General features: G+C 37.7%; 2 protein-coding genes across 2 annotated transcripts; both read right to left on the bottom strand.

Annotated features, from left to right (window-relative positions):
* Nucleotides 1-15,131: 15,131 nt before the first annotated feature.
* On the bottom strand, nucleotides 15,132-17,008 carry LOC136244075 (piggyBac transposable element-derived protein 4-like). The gene is made up of 3 exons (XM_066035596.1): nucleotides 16,544-17,008; nucleotides 15,915-16,461; nucleotides 15,132-15,875 (listed from the first exon to the last, which is right to left on the bottom strand). Exons 1-3 carry the CDS (start codon nucleotides 17,006-17,008, stop codon nucleotides 15,265-15,267), a joined length of 1,623 nt encoding a protein of 540 aa, XP_065891668.1. The 3' UTR covers nucleotides 15,132-15,264.
* A 6-nt stretch (nucleotides 17,009-17,014) lies between these two features.
* LOC136244076 (uncharacterized) lies at nucleotides 17,015-17,680 on the bottom strand. The gene has a single exon (XM_066035597.1). The coding sequence runs from the start codon at nucleotides 17,678-17,680 to the stop codon at nucleotides 17,015-17,017; it is 666 nt and encodes a 221-aa protein (XP_065891669.1).
* Between the last annotated feature and the right edge of the window lie 3,149 nt (nucleotides 17,681-20,829).

A 20,829-nucleotide genomic window follows, 5' to 3' on the forward strand; every position in this document is an offset into this window, starting at 1 on the left:
TCTACATGGTCGTTTCTTTGTAACTGAACTCTCTACAAGGTGACTTCTTCTAGCTGATCTTTCTACAGGGTGATTTGTTTGAAGCTGAACTCTCTACATGATGGTTTCTTTGTAGCTGAACTCTCTACAAGGTAACTTCTTCTAGCTGAACTCTCTACAGGGTGATTTGTTTGTAGCGTGATTTCTTTGCAGCTGAACTCTCCACATGATGGTTTCTTTGTAGCTGAACTCTCTACAAGGTAACTTCTTCTAGCTAAGCTCTCTACAGGGAGATTTGTTTGTAGCTCAACTCTCTACATGATGGTTTCTTTGTAGCTGAACTCTCTGCAAGGTAACTTTTCTATTGATCTCTCTACAGGGCGATTTGTTTGTAACTGAAATCTCTACATGTGGTTTTTTTGTAGCTGAACTCTACAAGGTGATTTCTTCTAGTTGAACTATCTCTTTCCATAGTTGCATGAACTCTCTACAAGGTAACTTCTTCTAGCTGATCTCTCTACAGGGTGACTTGTGTGTAGCTGATCTCTATACAGGTTTCTTGTTTCTAGCTGATCTCTTGAATTCTCTTCAGGGTGACTGCTCTATTAGGATGACTGCTCTATTAGAGTATCTCGATCTCGCACTTGCTGCACCAAGTTGGATTCATGCAGTTACTCCGTGGCTTTAAGTCTGATTCTTCTACACCATCGATGAGCCTTTCTAAGATGATTACTCCATCTGTACAACGATTTTCAAAGCATTACCCCAAGTGGTTTATCTGGTAGGCGTAGCAAGCAGTCGTTTTTTTATTAGCTAATCTCGATTGCATAATTGTTACACAGTGTTGGTTTTTTTCGTTGTATCTTCCTGTTTTTTAGCTCGATTTCTTTCAAACCACAAAAGGTTTGAGGTTCAATAGTTAAGCTATTCACCCACCGATTTTCAGCTTCCCATATGCAGTTTATCCTGTAGGCGTGACAACATATTGGTGTTATTTTTCGTGAATAATCGCTCATAACTCTTTGCCTGTTTATTGTATTCCAGCCAAAGTTGGTATTGAGATGCACCTTTATATCCCCCTTCTGTGTGCCAAATTTCAAGGCAATCGGATATGGCATTCGCGTTTTATAGCAGTTTTTGTAAGTGTGCGACAAGAGGAAGAAAAATAAGAAAAAAAACGAAAAAACTAAGCCAATTTTTGAAGTTGCATATCTTGGGAACGCGTGAAGCAATTTCACTCAAATTTGGAATGTGGAGTGCTGAAGTTGGAGGGAGTGCCCACAGCAAAAATTGTCTTGTTTCATCAAGGCAGCACAGAGCCACGGAGGTGCAAAAATTGCGTTTTCTATCTTCCTGTCAATATACTCACGGGTGTTACACGCTGGCTTCTTGGGCCGCACGATTGATTTTATTCATACCTTTTGTATAACAGGATGAAAACTGAAGTCAGTAGCTATCACGTTGATTCCAGCAATTTAACAATGCAGTATGCAGTAGATGTGCTCTTAACAGCATGCATTACTCCCCTAAAGTTCTATAGTGTGGTAAATTTAGCAAAAAATCTTCATACTGTATGGGAAGCTCACTATTAGGTCTCCAAGAAACGTGGCGACTTCTTCACCAACTTCTCCTTCACTGTACCTGTCATACAGTTGTAATCATTCTGCTCCACAACTCTCTGTTTCATGCTTAATAACTGTTTTCCTTCCATGCTGGTATGTTTCCATATACAGGACAATGCACGCAAACTTAGTCACTGTTCAACACAAAGAAGGTAAGCATCCACGTTTGTAGAGTGTTACTAAAACACTTGCAATGTGCTAAGTTGTAATGAATTAAGACCGCCAGTAAGATTTGCTAAACCTATAAAATTCAGATGTGTAGCGAACAGTTAATCCATCTCCGGTAAGGTTACAGACCAACCACAGCAAGTTGCAGGCTACAATAGACTCTGACTCAGGCAATAATGCAGCTATACGGAAACCAGCCCGTACAGGGATCCATGCATTATATCAGTGGATACAGTAAACAATGACTTAAAATGCATTCAGTGGAATTTTGACACTTTGGGATCTAGGCCTATAGTTGCTTTAACATAGAGGTTTTTCTTTTTCTGATGTTAAAATGTTGAATGAGATTAGATCTGTTGTGACCAAATTCCTTATTATGGAGTTCTTTTATTTTTGTGTCCAGGTAGTTTAAGAGAGGCTACTAAAACATCATGCACTATAAATTTCTGAGGTAAAAAATGGTCAAAATAGAAGGATTTGCTCAGCAAAACTTCTTACATGGTATGAACTGGACAAAAAAGATATAAGTGTATGATAAAAGTGCTGTTGAGTAGCTTTTCCAGTAGCTTTTCCAGTAGCTTTTGATCACTACTGTGACAAGTGTATACAAAGCTTTCCTGCTTTGAAGTGCTGTATGGACAGTGAGACCTGTCAATGTGGGAAATTGAACTGTAAAATAAGGACATAGTTCTGTGAAGACATTCTTTTTGCATGTAAACTGTCCTGAAAAGAAATCAAAGGATGTTTAGGTTTAGTACAGTAAATTATTGCCATTATTTCAGGAATTACAAAAGAATAGAATATATAGCCTGAAGGTTTAAGATACAGAATTACTAGATAACAACAACCTATATGTATTACACCTATATCAAGCAAGACACACGGTAGTGTGTCGTGCGGCCCAAGAAGCCGGCTCGCCACACCGTGAGTATATTAACAGGAAGAAAGAAAAAGCAATTTTCACACCTTTGTAGCTCTGTGATCTCTTATCCAATTGAAACCAAATTTGCTACAGACTTGCTGGCTAGGCAGGGGAGTCTACATTCCAAATTTGAAGAAAATTGTTCTAGCCATTTCCGAGATACGAGCGACCAAAGTTAGGGTTTTTTTTTTCTTCTTCTTTTTGCACACTTTGCAAAATCCGCAATAAAACACGAATGTGTGCTCCAATTGGGCTGAAATTTGGCACACTTTAAGGGCTGATTAAGGCGAATCTCAGTACCAAGTTTGGTAGACATCCGATGAAAATTCACGGAGTTATGACCAATTATTGGCGTAAAATAAGGTTGAAGGTCTGTCATGCCCACAGGGTAAACCGCGTGTAGGAATGAGCTGAAAATTGCTAGTTATGTTTTTATTATATTTTGTTTAGTGATGCATACAGAATTTATGAGGGACATGATGGTTAAATATGGTAGCAAAATAATATGCATGGATTCAACCCATGGGACAAACATGTACCAGTTTTTGCTTATTACCATTATGATAATTGATGAACATGGTGAAGGATTGCCAGTGGCTTGGGCAATCAACAATAAGGAAGATACCACTATGCTTGTTAAATATTTAACAGCAGTAAAAGGGAAGACTGAAAAGATTACTCCAACTGTTTTTATGTCATATGACGCTGACGCATTTTACAATGCATGGAAATGTGTGTTTGGAGAAACAAAAAGGCTTTTATGCTTTTTCCATGTCGACCGAGCCTGGAGAAATAAACTTAATGAACTTGTTAAGGATAAACAACACCTGCTTGAAGTGTACCACCAACTAAGGACCTTACTCATGGAAAGAGATGAAGCCAAATTTCATGTAATGTTGTAGCAGTTTGTGTCACGAATGAAAGACTGTCATCCATCATTTTACACTTATTTTTCTGCTACATATGGCCGAAGAGCAAGTATATGGGCCACCTGCTATAGAATTGGTACCATCGCCAATACTAAAAAAGAGGTATTTAACCGAAAGCTGAAAGTTGTGTATTTAAATAACAAACAAAGTCGGCGTCTTGATTATTTACTTCATGTTTTGTTAAAATTATCCCGTGATATCATATTTGAAGCCTTCAGAAAGCAAGAAGTAGGCAAAGTAACTCACAGAAAATGTGAAATCAACCGAAGGCATGCACGGGCAAAAGAAATGGATATAGCTACAGTTAAGGCTTGCTCTGACACTGCCAATGAGTGGCAGATTCAGTCCTTTAGTGATCGTTATTCTTTCTATTATGTGACTGTGCAAAAGAATGACTGTGATTGTCAGATGAGGTGTGAACGATGCAATGTCTGTGTACATATGTATTCTTGATGCCACATTGCACTATACAGTGTGCAAGCATGTGCATTTAGTGTGTATGCACCGCAGCCAAAGCAGTGATGAACTGGATTATCAAGTGTTGCAGCTGCACAGAGACAGTATTAAGCAAGATGATCAGATGTTGCAGCAGTACAGCCAAAGTAGTGATGAACAGGTGTTGCAGCTGTCCAGTCATAGTAATGAACTGGGTGATCAGATGTTGCAGCTGCACAGACACAGTATTGAGCAAGATGATCAGGTGTTGCAGCAACACAGCCAAAGTGGTGATGAACCAGATGATCAGGTGTTGCAGCAACACAGCCATAGTAATGAGCAAGACGATCAGGTCATGCATGGTAATGATGAGCAAGATGTTGAGATGCTAAAGGAAGGAAAACAGCACAGTGGTCAGTGTGCAGACACACACATGTACTTTTTGAAAATGTTAAAGAAGAGGAAACAAGCACGTGCAACTGATCTTGATGCAAAGGATCAAAAGAGGATGATGTTAAGTGATGAAACTCTTATTGGAATTCGAATGACTGGTTTGTGCAAAAAAAATTATTCTGCAATACATTAATTTGATGTTCTTTTCAGTGAATTCATTTGTGGAGTTGGTAGAGTACTTGTTTACTGTTCCTGGTGTTAAAGTCTTCCTTAGCTCTAAAGTTAATCAAGATGGATTAGAGAAGTACTTTAGCATGGTGAGGCAGAACAGAGGAAGTAATGAAAATCCGACAGTGCACGCAGACACTACGAGTTGCAAATTCAGTATGTAGAAACGTACACATTAAAGGTGGCAATTGTCACAGGGAAGAGAAGAGAAAGTTAGACCTGGCCCAAGAAATAGAAGAGGGTAAGCTCCTACCAAAAAGAGCAAGAAGGTCATCCATTCTCTTATTGTGCTTGTACATCACATTATTTCTATCATGTTATTATGTGTGTAGTGACTGTGCAGTATGCTTGTACATCACATAATATACTTAATACGTTGTGGGATATAGCATATACTCAGTTTAAGTAATATTCAACCGTTTTCTAACTCCCTTGGACTTTTGTAGCTGTTTTGAGCTGGCTTGTTTATGAATTTCGATCCATCCAGAAGCAGCTGAAAACTTTCGTATTGTAATCCAAAGATTTACGATCATACGCAGCATAGTACTTGCAACTTCCTCCTCCCAAGATTCTGACACAATGTTCCAATAAAAGAGCACATCAGCACTGTTCACCAACCTCTCTGTAATTCATTCTATGACATTGTCATACTCAATTCCATGTAACCCTTCTTCAAGCATTGGCAGTAACTCTAGTTCCATTTGGAAAACTGTCATGTACATCATCTCATTGACATGGACCAGGCCACCACGGTCAATAAGTTTTATCCAGTCACTACTTGAAGATGACTCATCGTCAGAGTCTGGAGTGGTTGTCAGTTCCTCTAAGTGTAATAAGAGAGACTGCTTGAGGAAGTGAGCAGATGTTTTCAAGCGTTCCTGAGTGCTCTTATGATATAACCTGAGGCATACCTCAAAGCATATTGCTCTTCATAACTTAGGCCATCACTGGTAGTACTCGTTCTGTTTTCTACCACAATGAAGTGTTCATGTATGATTTTTTCAGCAACCACGTCTATGACACACTGGTAAAAAAGAGGACTTCCTTTGATTCCTATCTTGGTAGATATCATCATCCAGTGATCAGCAAAGGTTTGAGACGTTTGTAACTTTAAAAGCTTCTCCCACATCTGTGCTCTATAGTTGGCTGATGCTGAACACTGGTAGTACAAGGTTCTGTGAACTTTACCAAATGTTCACAGAACCCGGTACAAGCTGCTTTATTTTGTGGATCATTTATCCAGCCAAGCATTACTTGAGCTGAGTCATTCATTGCTTTAGCTTGCTCTGAGATTGGCTCTTCTCCAAGTAGATCCTCAACAGCTTGTTGCACCAGAATATCAGGGTCTAAAAACAATTGAAACGAAACTAGTAAACTCTGCAGTGTAAATACTCTACATTTAATACCAGACATTACACACACAAATTCTCCACACATGAAATAATGGCGGATAGTCCGTCCACATAGCAGGAAAAGGCGTGAAACATTCATTTCTTATCCTGCTATTGCATGTATTGCTATGAAAAACTGCCAGTAAAAGTGTGATGCAGGTTTGTGTGCATTAAATAGAATTGTTACAGTTTATTTAACATACTAGAAGCTGTACTACTCAGCCAAGAAGATGCCATTCTTTTCGAATTCAACACAACGAAGCAACTTAGTCCACTGTAACACCACTTGAAACAAAACATATATGGAAGAAAAACAGAAAATAAACGGAGAATTAAGAAGCCTTACAAGAGGAGTGTCCGCAACAAATCTATTGCATTTCCAATCCCCTGGTTACTATAATATCTATGCCCTAATAGAGCATTCAGCTATACGTATTAAATTTACTCCATTGTAAAATTGTATACACTGCAAGTTATTTTGTAGGGAGTTCAGCTACAACAAGTCACTCTGTAGAGAATTCAGCCACTGAGTAGAGAGTTCAGCTACAAAGAAACTACCCAGTAGAGAGTTCATACACAAGTTAGCTAACCTATTGAGATCAGCTACAAACAAGTTACTTGATACAATGTTCAGCTACAAGTAAGCAGTGTTGGGAGTAACGCGTTACGTAATATTATTACTTTTGTGGTAACTAAGTAATATAACGAAATACGCTATAAAAATGGGTAATATAACTCAAGTTACTTTACTTACAAATGTAATGCATTACCTAAGTAATATAGTTACTGTAACAAGTCTAATATTACATAATATTATTACTACAAGTAACGAAGTTACTAATCTCGTTAGCTATCCTCTGAATAACGCCTAGTAATGCCTAGCCAAAACGAAGTAACGAAGCCTACTGAATGAAGCTTATTCACCAGCTTCTTACTTATAACCAAGATTTGCACATTGTCCAACAATGCAATCATGTCATGTGATAAAGTGGTAGTTTCACACATGACAGCTTAAGGCTGTGGACACAAAGTAATATGTAACTGTAACTAAATAGTTCAGTTGCAAGTAATATGTAACTAGTTACTTTTACAAAGTAACTTGCCCAACACTGCAAGTAAGTCATTCTATAGAGAGTTCAGCTACAAAAAAACCACATCCTAGTGGAGGAGGCAACGCAAATTTACCTGAATTGTCGTAATTAAAATTTTTGCCATTAACCTACTACCATCACAGCCTGTGTGTATAACATTAATTGCAACAATTTAATTACTTGCATGGGTGGCCAATTCTACAATGTTTGCTACCAGCATGCCACTAACCCCTTTCATGGAAATAAAAGCCAAGTAGTTATAAAACTCCTAAGTCAGCCTCTCAAACAGAGTTTTGGTGAGATTCGAGAGCCTTTGCAAATAATGATTGGTTAATTGCGTGGGCAGCTGATAAATATATCTAATCCAAAACAGCCAAGCTGTAAAAAAAGAGTGCGGCCCTGAGAAAGGCTATGGTGAAAAAAGATGTGAAATCCAAGGTGGCGGCCAAGAAATGGTTGTGATGGTAGGTTAATGGTAAAAATTTTAATAACGACAATTCAGGTGAATTTTGTGCCAAGACCAAGCGGCACCAAATTCACCTGAATTGTTGTTATTAAAATTTTTACCATTAACCTACCATCACAGCCATTCTGTCATTTTTTCTTTACTACAGGAAGAAGAAAAGATGAAGCAGGATGATTTCTTTGTAGCTGACCTCTCTGCAAGGTGATCCTTCTAGCTGATCTCTCTACCAGATGACTTGCTTGTAGCTGAACTCTCTACAGGGTGATTTGTTTGTAGCTGAACTCTCTACAAGGTAACTTCTTCTAGCTGATCTTTCTACAGGGTGATTTGTTTGTCTCTACAGGGCAATTTGTTTGCAGCTGAACTCTCTACATGGTAGTTTCTTTGTAGCTGAACTATCTACAATGTAACTTCTTCTAGCTGAACTAGCTGAACTCTCTACAGGGTAACTTGTTTCTAGCTGAACTCTCTACAGGGTGATTTGTTTGTAGCTGAACTCTCTACAAGGTAACTTCTTCTAGCTGATCTTTCTACAGGGTGATTTGTTTGTCTCTACAGGGCAATTTGTTTGCAGCTGAACTCTCTACATGATAGTTTCTTTGTAGCTGAACTCTCTACAATGTAACTTCTTCTAGCTGAACTCTCTACAGGGTAACTTGTTTCTAGCTGAACTCTCTACAAGGTGATTTGTTTGTAGCTGAACTCTCTACAAGGTAACTTCTTCTAGCTGATCTTTCTACAGGGTGATTTGTTTGTCTCTACAGGGCAATTTGTTTGCAGCTGAACTCTCTACATGGTAGTTTCTTTGTAGCTGAACTCTCTACAATGTGACTTCTTCTAGCTGAACTCTCTACAGGGTGACTTGTTTCTAGCTGATCTCTCTACAGTGTAACTTGTTTATAACTGAACTCTCTACAGGTTGATTTGTTTATAGCTGAACTCTCTACAATGTCCTTCTTCTAGCTGAACTCTCTACAGGGTGACTTGTTTGTAGTTGAACCCTCTACAGGGTGATTTGTTTGTAGCTGAACTCTCTACAATGTAACTTCTTCTAGCTGAACTCTCTACAGGGTAACTGCTGAACTCTCTACAGGGTGATTTGTTTGTAGCTGAACTCTCTACAAGGTAACTTCTTCTAGATGATCTTTCTACAGGGTGATTTGTTTGTAGCTGAATTCTCTACAGGGCAATTTGTTTGCAGCTGAACTCTCTACATGGTAGTTTCTTTGTAGCTGAACTCTCTACAATGTAACTTCTTCTAGCTGAACTCTCTACAGGGTGACTTGTTTCTAGCTGAACTCTCTACAGGGTGATTTGTTTGTAGCTGAACTCTTTGCATGATTGTTTCTTTGTAACTGAACTCTCTACAATGTGACTTCTTCTAGCTGATCTCTCTACAGGATGACTTGTTTCTAACTGAACTCTCTATAGTGTGATCTGTTCATAGCGGAACTTTCTACTGGGTTTAAAACGAAATTTTGTTCGCTCGTATCTCGGAAATGGCTGGACCGATTTTCTTCAAATTTGGTATGTAGACTCCCTTAACTGGGCGGCACGTCTCTAGCAAATTTGGTTCCAATTGGGTAAGGGATCACAGAGCTACATAGGTATGAAAATTGCGTTTTCTTTCTTCCTGTTAATATACTCACAGTGTGGCGCGTCAGCTTCTTGGGCCGCACGACACACTATCGTGTGTCTTGATACACAGCCTTGCAGCCGCAGCCACACTATTCACAGATAAACAAGCCTAAATAGTTATAAACAGGTACAGCTAATAAATGTTTACCGCTCACCTCTGCATTCATTGCTTTCTTTTAATACTGTCATGTGTTTATTACTGTCATTAATGATTGATTGTGGGTTTAGGTTATCGGAAAATAATCTCCTTTTCGTAGCTGATATTGATACTTACAAAATCACCTTATATCGGCTGTTACCAATTATTCAACAATTATCAGTGCAACACTATTTGTCACCCGAAGTTGCTATTAGGCTTGTGCCAAATATGCCGGCATAATTTCAAGTTAGCAAAAGCATCAAGCATTACGCCAGCATAATAGGACAATTTTCAAGATTTTAAATTAAATGCACAATGTGTACGCCAAGAATACGGCAAAACACAAACACATTAAGTCTTAATACTGCATTTCATATCAAGAAATTGTGCAATGTTATCATTTTTATTGTTTCTTAGCTGATTATTCATACTTAGCGGATAAAAGATCAAGGTACTCCAGTAGAGCAGTCACTTACTCTAATACAGCAGTCAGGAAAGACTGATATACTCTAATAATTCAGCCAACTCCAGAGCATAATCTTGATTTTGAAAGCATAATTTTGAACATAATAGGCTGGATTTTTGAACACTGCTCAAAAGCATAATAGGGTATTTTCAAAGCATAAATGGCTCAAGCCTAGTTGCTATCAAAAATCCGCAAACGCTCTTTTTTAATAGCAAAATTGCTACAGTAACTCGTCCAAAATTTTCATGCCTTTTGGGTGAAAAATTACAGACTAGTTCTATTTTAAACTTAAGGGTGTAGAATAGCAAGGGGTGTGCCTGTTGCCTAACACACAGATGCTAAAAATTCAGTAATAAGCCACAGACTAATTAACGATCATTATATTTTCATCAACATAAAAAGATAACCTGTTTCGCAATGTGACTTGGGAAGCCTTACACAAACTGTACAGAACACCCTTAAGCCCTGCGCTTACAACTGGTGTTAAATTTTCTTTTTTGTACTCAATTAAAAGTGCACTTTTCACTTTATGACTTATAAACAGTCAATACTGTATTTATGCTAAATACTTCACCTGCAAAAGTAGTCACGTTCAATTTAAAAAATAAGTACTTCATCATTTTCAAGCATCGAGTGGTGGTCAAATTTGAATAGTTGCTGCATTGATTTTATGAATTAGGGTAATAAATGCCAAGGTGTTTAACCAATTGAATATGGTACAAGCTTCAAGACTTGTTAAAGAGACACTGTTACTTTGATTTGTGTTCAGGTTAATTGCTGCAATTGTTTTGTGGCTGCTTCTCAATTTTACAGGCAATGGGTGGTAATGGGCATGCAGGCTTTGAGCTTGATAATTGCAAATATTTCCATGTCTGGTAAGAGAAACAAAATATGTTATTAATCAAGATTATTTATGGCATTATTACGGGTCAAATAAGATACTGACATGTAACTGTAGCACAAGTTGCTGTCAGACTTTCCATCCAATATATCAGTCCTGTAGTCACCATAAAATGCTAATAATAATTAAGGCTTCTTTAGGCCCCTATATGATTAGTTTCTTATCCAGCCTTTCTAATTATTATGATGCGTGTGGGAGGGTATTACCATTATGCCATTATTTTATAATATTAACACACTGATGTACAGACCTTGTCCAAATTGTCTTTCTTTCTTACTACAAACATTTCCTTCACCAGCTGATTCTACTTTTCGTGATCGCCAACTGTTTTTCGACAGTCAACTGAAAGCCTGCTTTGATGAAGTCGATAGAACACGATTGCAACTGGTACTGCAGCAATTTGCTAAGGAAAACAACAGTTCTCCTGGCAATATATAGCGCACTGTAGCGTTCATCAACAAAAAATTATATCAGTTTGGTATCACGTGTTCTTCTGAGCAGAGTAAATAATGGCTTACCATGCGGTAGCTTAAGAAGAATGCGCGCGGTGGATGAGAAACTAATAATCACCAAATAGGGGCATTAGCATAGTCATTGTGGTTTTTCACTTAGCAATTATGCAGAAAATGCAATAATATTGAACAAACGGTATTGCGGTATTTTTAAAATAGCTGCGGTACTCAGTATTGCATATTATAATATTGTGTACAGGTGATATTATTGAAATATTGCTCAACCCTACTATGTGCTACAGTCACATACCTCTTTTGTATATACAATACCACTTACAATAGTGTTTAAATTTACCTTTTATTGACAGGTTCTTTCCCTGAAGTCTGATTCTGAATTAAATGATATCATTGAAGATGGATGCTTTGATGATTGCAGCTTTATGAAGATCCCAACTATGGCCAGTAAGGAGCAGTTTGGAAGAACGATAATACTTCACCACCTGATTTATACTTGTTATGCCGAGCTGAGTCAACTGCGAGAGGGACTACTACTGCACACTCTTAATTTTTCCATAGTTATTGAAGATCACCCTTCAATTATAAGGCCTATTCTTATTGCTGGAAAAATCAACCTTACTGCCGCTCAAGTCCAAGATATATTTCGAATTAAATATCATGAAGAAGGTTCCAACACGAGAAGAAACAGTTATCATGTATTTGTTTGATTTTTTGCAGTTATGTGAAGGTAAATTATGCAATGTGGTTTTGCAAATTATACTCATGTTTTCCTGTTTACAGATGATCCCTCAACTGCTGGAGTGAATTTGGAGGAATTCCTAATATTTGTGACAGGCGCTAGCGCAATTCCTTTGGTGGGATTGGACACAATACCAATCATTGATTTTACAGATAGTGAAAGATTACCTGATGCATCAACGTGCAGTTTGACACTAACTCTCAAGATGAATTTCCAAAATTTTGAAGCTTTTTGTAGGACTATGAAGAGGTCGATTTTAGATAGCCATGGATATGGTACAATCTGACCTCTGACTTCAACCGTTTTGACCTTGAACGTTTTACTAGGATTATTGTATGATTTTGTTATAGGTTAGCAACATAGATGCAGTGAGGCCAATTCACTTTGTTTTTTTCTTTCTTGTTACTGTGTTATAAACCATATGGATTAAACAGATAAACTTAAAACAGCTATGTATATTATATAGTCCGGTCTGTTACATCACATCGCAAAATCGTAACATGGTGGGCCAAAGATTGGTACAGTGACAAATTAATTTTAATGCCAATTTCTGCAAGTGGCTCTAGCCAGGTACTGGTATAATCTGGCATAGGTAATTTGACAAAATTTGTTAATCATCTTGAATAACACAATTCGCCTCGTGCTGTCTGCTGACGGATTGCAAGTTGAGTGGTTTGATCATGGCTGACCCAATGATAGTCTGACATTACAAAATGGGCAGAATATCTTTGGATACCAGATAGGTCTCAATTTGTAAGTGTAATGTTTAAATATATTATGATCATACAGTAGCTACTATAATTTAAAAACCAATTTGACAAATTCTAGTGATTGTGATGAAGGAACAGTAATTTTTAAGTGGTAGATATATAGCTATAATACCTGGATATGTTGGCAAAAGTTGAAGGACAACATTGGCTGTACATGTGCTCCAAATGTTACTGGAGGATATAGTACACTCTGCAGCATATCTATCGTGAACCTTTAGTTTATTGGGGGATGGATTTGATGCATATCTTTGGCAAAGCTTTAGTTTTTTGGGGGAATGGGTTTAATGCATACCTTTGGCGAAGCTTTCATATCTTTGGTGATGGATTTACTGCATACTTTTGAGGAAGTTTTCGTCTCTTTGGTGATGGGTTTTATTTTTGTGCATCATTTGCTTTATTGGTGATGGATCTAGCTTGTATTTTTCACACACATATTTCTTGACTCATGATGGATTGGCATGATATCTATCAAGGACCTTCTGTTGCTTTTCTGTAGGGTGTTTGGCATAACTTTCTTGCATTTTTCTTTTCCTTGGCAAAAGATTTTCAGTATAAGCTGCTCTACTCTTTTGGCTTATAGGTACCCGATTGGTAGAGTAGAAATGTCGCATATGCTCCTTTATTGATGACTTGTGCAGTTGGTAATAGTTTGACTTTCCAACCTTTCGACTTGGTGAAGCCACACATTTCATGCGTCTTTGTAGGTTTACACCGTTCCCAAACATCAACCTCTGAATCTTCAACAGGTTCTCTTTCATCTTTTTGCTTTTCTTTGTGCTGTTGTTGTCATTTCTCTCTTCTCTTCTGGACTTTACTAACCATAATTGTGGTTCACATAAAGTAGAAAATGTGCATGTTATTAAACTGTATGTATATGTAAACATTCTGTATATGTATACAGAGACAAGAAACAATTTTATCTTAGCATAGTGGAAGTAATTGCACAATGAAATATAGGATACCAATACATCTAATACAGGATATAAGAGAATGCTATATATAAGTACAAGAGAAAACACAATAATGTGATCATTATTAAATAGTACAGCAGCATAAATAATAGTTACACGGGCACAATGTGGAGTCTATGAAATTTATAAACCCGAAGACCCAGGCTGTAGCACACGAGCGAAGCTAGGGTGCTACTAATGGCCTGAGGGTTTATAGATTTCATAGTCTCCACATTGTGCCCATAGAACTGCTTTAGACTCTATTTCACATTACATCAGATTACTTAGCTGTTTCTGCTGTAGGCTTAGCAAAAGTGGCTGGTTTTCTTGCGATTATACTAGTGCTATGGCAACTGTGCGTCCTCACGTGACAAAATAATAGTGCTGGTTAAATCACTGCACGTGAACAATGCATAGCGATTGGATAAACCTAGATTTTGAGCATGTGTTATATTGTGCCTGAAGGCGTGGAGTATATTAGAAAACAATGTGGAGTATATGCGATTTATTACCCACTCAAAACAGCCTAAATAGAGTCTAAGTAAAGTAAGCTAAAAATTAAGTATGTAATAAAGTAAATAAGCATATAAATGATCAAGCAAATTAGTGATTAATTGAGTTATTAAGTAAAAAGTGATTAAGTAACTAACTAACTAGGCAAGCAAGTACTTAAGTAATTAAGGAAGTAACACGCATACACATTTCTAGACGCCCAACTATCTACTCCCACAACAACTGAGGTATATTTTTGTAATTTGTGAACAGTAGTACTAAGGTGACTGCTACTGTGTTTGGTGTACTAGGCATGGTGAAATCTAAAGTAGGTGACCACTGCTGTATGCGGGGCAAGATGTAGTAATCTTGACCAGGTGACTGCCATTGTGTGCGGTATACCTGGTATAGTGTAACTTTGACCAAGTCACCGTCACTGTGTGCGGTATACCTGGCATAGTGTAACTTTCTGCTGTGTGCTTGCGTGGCATGCCAGGCATAGTGTAACTTTGTGACCAGCTGCCAACCTCTGTAGTCTTTATATAAAAACTCAGGAAGTTTTATTGCTACTGTGTTTATGCAAAGCATTTTATTGCAGATGTACTCAGATCCAACAGCTAATATTGATGCAGTGAGGAAAGTCAAAACTCACAAGGTATATAATTAGCACTAAGTAGCAATACATATTCTTAACCCTTAATACCCCAAGTTTTGCATGCGTCATATTAAAAAAATGTACTAATCCGGTATTTTCAGCTCTCCTGATAGCACACTCTACCCAGACAACATTTTTATAGTTTGCCATAGTAATCAGACCTGTGGTATCTATTTATCCAAATTTCAGAGAAATGCCATGTTATTTCTAATTACAGCAAGCAAGACAACACCAAGGAATTTTTATTTACAACTCGATAATTTTTTTAAAATGGTTCCCATGAAGCTTTAGCTTTAAAATTTGAGTTACAGTATGAGTAGTCATGTATCTTCAAGTTGAAATAGTAAAAATGACTAAACAAACAAAGATACATACAGAAATTGAAAAAAAAAACTAAAAACGTGTTTTTCCTGTTATCAGCTACCATTTCATCTTTCTCCTTTTACCACGGCCCTTTGCCTTGAAGCTCCCAGGTGGCCTCAATATGGGAGTAGTTCTCATAGGCTCTGGGGTAGGTGGTGAAGTTACTGATTGTTCCTCAGATGATTCAGAATCTGTACTGTTTTGTAAAATCGCCTCTCGTTGGTACTGAAAATTCCGGTGATGAAACTTGATGAAACAGTCTCTGTTTCGAGTGAAGCACAGTGGCACTTTACAAGCAGCACATGTCCTACTGCACAGCTGTCTTTTCTGATGGACAGTTTTACAGTATACACAGTTGACTCTTTTTGTACCTTGAATTAGATAATGTTTTACTGTTGTATCTTTTGCAGGTCTCCCACCAGATCCAGATCTAGGAACAATGACTTCTGGAGCACAGCAAAGAGCTCGAACCAGATTCTCCCTGAACTGGTAGTGTGACATTTTCGACTGTGGAGCTACAATTTTGTGTAATATAAATGCATTGACTGTTGCTAAATCAACTAAATGGAAAAAAATTGTTTTCCAGTATTTTTTTGTCTGGCGTACCACCTCATAATATTTTAGCAACTGATCGGAACGATCCACACCACCCATATATTTATTATAATTGTAGATTCACAGTGGTATAGGTACTTCCTTTTTCTTACGTTCCCCTTTCTCTTTCCAGTTCTGCTCAACAGTGTTTTCAGAGTGTCCTGGGTGCTCTGTACTTGCAACAACAACACATTTGGTGTCCTTCCACACATTGAAAACAATTTCATCCTTTCTCATGTAGACACCTGATCCACGCGGCTTTTGGTTATAGTCGGATACAGTTCTTTTAATTTGTTCTAGATACCCTCTCCTATTTGAGGCCATAGTCCAAGTGCCGTGTACTTCATTTGCATACAAATCTTTCAGGAGTTGAGGAGAAGTATAGAAATTATCCATATAGAGTCTGTAGCCTTGATTCATGTATGGTGTGTATGGTGATGCCAGTTTCATCACTACATCATAACTTAATCCATGAGTAGACATTGATTCTCCTTCCTTGCCTCGATATACGATGAAGTTGTTAGTATATCCAGTACAAGCGTCACACAGGCACCATAATTTAAAACCCCATTTTGTGGGTTTATTTTTGATATACTGTTTAAAAGAGAAACGGGCTTTTGATTGAACCATCCTTTCATCTATACTTATCTCAGCATCAGGCTAATGTAAACTTGTACATTGTTCACTTATGTGATCAACAAGGGGTTGAACCTACAGAACGGATATTATAAACACATTATACCATAGCAACAATAAGCCACAATGTAAAACAACAGTTATCTTTCTTCTTTTTCAAATCTGCTTCAGTAGCTTTATCGACAACGTGTAAAAAAGCTAGTAGAGAATCAAACCTGTTGCGACTCATTACAGATGCTACAAAAGGATCATGACATAGACATTTCTGCCTCCAGGCAAACCTATACTGGGGTATTTTCCGATAACCAAAGTGAATGATGATTCCAACCAATTTATAAAAGTCTTCTTTGGTCATGGACTTATAATGCTTGTATGCGTAAGGTTTTTTATCTTTCATATCTTGAGTGTACTCATCACTACACCGAAAGATTTCTGCAACCATGTCATCAGAAAAGAATAATTCAAATAGACCTCTCTCTGAGGTGTCTGCATTTGGCGGTAAATAAATACCAGCATCACGATTTGGTGAAAATGCAAACTTGTTTGTACAGCCACTATCATTTACGTCCATTGCATATCATGGTAGTATTTCTTCTGCTGGTTTCTGTTTCTTCCTTGCAGTACACTTCATAGTATGTTTTGTAGCTTTTCTCTTGGTCTGTTTACCTCTCTTACCTCTCCTGACTAAGTGTTCATCGCTTGAAACTTCATCAGAGTGTTCATAGCTTGAATCTTCATCCGAGTGCTCATAACTTGCTTTTCCTTTACCCTTACGTACATCTGCTTTTCCTTTACCCTTACGTACATCAGCTTTGTCCTCATCAGAGTGATCTTCATCAGAATGTTCACTTGGATCATCTATGCTTGCATAGTCCATTCCAGCCTCTGGGTTACTCAAATCATATTCTGAATCTTCATCAGATTCTGATGAGGATGACACAGACCACTCACTAGCACTCACAATAGCATGTCGTGCTTCACTGGCACTCATACACTTGGACAGTAAGCCACTCGAGTTACTAGGAGTTCTTATAATCTCAACTTCCTCCATATTAGTTGCAATACTTGGGAAAGGCAACTGCTCGGGCATGGCCACACAATAGCCCTTGTCCTCGCCTTCATCGCTGGACTCGGATTCGTCTGTATTCAGCACTAAGTCACATACTGTTGAAGAAAACAACTGTTTCCGTGGATTATAAGATGCCAAAGGGTCCTCATCATCACAGTCCTCTTCGCTATCCATTATTCTTTGCATGTCAACCACCACGGAAGCTTCTAACAACAATAGAGCACCACGCCGTAAACAAAGAACTTGTAACTATTTTAAGCTATTAAGTAGGCTATTCTATTTATAGAAAGCTATAAATATCGCTCAATTGCGTAGTTAGTGAATTAAAAAAATATTGAAATAATTTGTTCAAAAATGCACATTTTTTCTATAACGTGGGGTATTAAGGGTTAAGGTTTCAGAGAGGAAAGAGATCTCACAAAGCGATTAAGAGGAGAAAGAAAATTCACATAATGAGAAGTGCTAAACAACGACAAAATCTACTATTGCCTGTTGGAAGTGAAGAACCAGAACTACCATTAAGTGAGAGACCAGAGCTACCAGAACCTGTTGGAAGTGAATATGACCAAGGACCAAAGGTACCAGGAAGTGAATTTGATTCCGATGAGCCTTACCCGCAATTACGTCACAACGCGAAAATAATGCAAAAATGGCAAAAAGTGTGGGGGCCAAGTGGGATACTTGGTATGGAAGGAATAATGTTTCGAGATGTTCCACGTGAAGAAAGCATGAGAAAAGTCTGGTGAGGCTTATTAACTATCTTACTATGTAGGGGCACACATTTCCGTACTTCTCGAGTAGTCCTACGGTCTGCTTTTGGTTTCTTCCCAATGGCTCTCTGTACAAAAGGCCCCCACACTTTTTGCCATTTTTGCGTTGTGACGTAATTGCGGATAAGGCTCATAGCAAGATGATAGTCGAACCCCAATAATACTTACTACAAGTTAATAGAGCTACCCCCAGAGCTTGCCTGCAAGTTCACCATGCGTCCTTCTGAATCCTCTCCTCTACCTGTTGGTATTATAGAGGATGACGCTGAAGATAAATCTGACATTGAATCTGTGTTGCCTGTGGCAAAGAAACTGACATGTAGCAGGGAAAGTAATGATACAGGAATTGTTGGCCTAAACCACAGTGATAGAGCTCTGTTGCTGGATCCCATTGTGATTCCTATTGAAGAATAAAGTCCCACTATAAATACAGGAAATATTGAGCTGGATTGTAAATTTATTCAACATATCAATGCTGCTCGACATGAAAGAAATAAGGCTCTTCATGTTTCCCAGCTATATAGAGATTTAGCTGAAACACTCCAAAAAGAAAAAAGGAAAGTTAACAATGAATTAGAATCTCGCATAGACAATGTTCAAAATTTTTGGCGAAACCAAATTGTGGAAGGCCAAAGTCGTGCTGGTCGAATATTAAGAGCTGCTTTATTCAGAAAATAAAAATACTAGTGGCAACAAAGTTTAATCATACTGTAACATAATCCCTGTGTATCTCATGTTTATTATGACACAATATGTAATTATCAGTCCTGAATACCTGGCATGGGGCATGTTCTTAAATGTCAAATTATACGTAATTGCTCTATGCTAACTTGTGTATGTCGTTTGCATGTGCTGCACTTGTTATTGTGAAAAACTACTGTACCACATTCGGAAATATAGAAATATTATCCCAAATTTTAAACTAACTCTCACCATAGTTATAATTATGCAGCGTAAATAACAAATCATAAACAAAACTTCAAAGCTACTGGCGATGCTACAAATACAAGTTCACGAATATGTCACGGATAAGCCTTTATAGGGACAAAAACACTCTTATTTCTGCTTCCGATTTTTATTTCCTTTAGAAGTGGTGAATTGCATGGTTCCCTCTGATTACGACGACTATGACTCAGAAATGCAACATACTTGCACTTGAGAAATAGAAAGTGAACTACGGGTGAGAACACTGATTTATTCTGAGAGATAACAATACAAACATGAACGTACAAGTTGATACATATGCATAAACAAAGTGCCTAGTGTGTGAATAACAATGCCACTATACACAAGTAAACAAACCAAAGCTATAATTAATTTGTCTACTGCGTATGCCAATCTATCCCGTTTTGGATTAAACTATTTTATGCATTTTATAATTTTATTAATTATTTTGTAATTTATTGATTACTTCCTTTCTGGATGTCACTAAGAAAGCTTTAAGGTTACGGGATACTGAGCGACTGTCAAACAAAAAAATTATTAAGTAATTAAGGGGGGCTTGGTGTTGTTGTGTTGTGTATCAGATGGTAACAGGCTTAAATTATTGGGAGAATCATAGCATGCTGACTAGACAGGTACAAGAAAACACACGTAACAGTACAAGATAACATAGAAACAACACACTTAGCAACTGGCGCACCTGTAAGCGCATGCGTAGTTTTACTGACTAATGGCGATATTTTCCTGAAACAAAAATCAGGACTGTCAGTAGTTGTTAACATTTTGTATAAACAGACTACTAGTTTGGCTTCTTGTCTAGGTCCTGACGGAGCCATTTGTTAGAAATAATGTTTCTAGTGCTTGTGACATCAATTTAAAAATTAATTTTGTGACCAGTGTCTTGCTTTAGGCCATATTGTAGTCATATTTCAGCAACTATACACATTATTCACAAATCCTCTTGTCAGTCCCTCACAAGTAATGTTCTTCAAACCTTAGAATTGTTAGTAAGTTCTCATGGTTCTTCATTGGTCTGATTTTTGGTTCATAGTTTTCACTAATCGGCATGGGGACAACTCATGTTTCCATAACAACATTTGAATTCCATGTCGATTAATGAGAGGTTAAGAATGCATAAATATTTGATAACAATGCATTAAGAAAAATTAAACCCCTAATTATGAAAAATGATTGATAGTGCACATGTAGGGTTTACAGTATCCCGTAACCTTAACCAACTACTCTCAGAACAATCTTTGCAACAATGTTACTTTACATTAATCTTCTTGACAAAGCTTTAAAGTATGGTCTTGGATTTTAATTTGTTTAAGTGGGATGTGCCCTATTCTATTACCATTGTTGCTACCACCAGTGGTCGAATGGTTTTGCAGAACGCATATGTGCCATCAACGTTTATACAGTGCGCTTTCAGCTGGGCAGGGGGGGGTTGAAACAGAGTACTCTGTCATAGACTGAAAATTCCTTAATAATTCTCCACAACATTTTATAAGTGAACTTAGCATCCTGTGTCATACAGATTGTACCTTCTGGTCTTATTTCAATGCTGGTGGTCTCTTCATGATCAAGTGGACGTTCCCATGAAGGATTTTC

Source organism: Dysidea avara, chromosome 14, assembly GCF_963678975.1.
Source record: "Dysidea avara chromosome 14, odDysAvar1.4, whole genome shotgun sequence".
Taxonomy (NCBI): Eukaryota; Metazoa; Porifera; class Demospongiae; order Dictyoceratida; family Dysideidae; genus Dysidea; species Dysidea avara.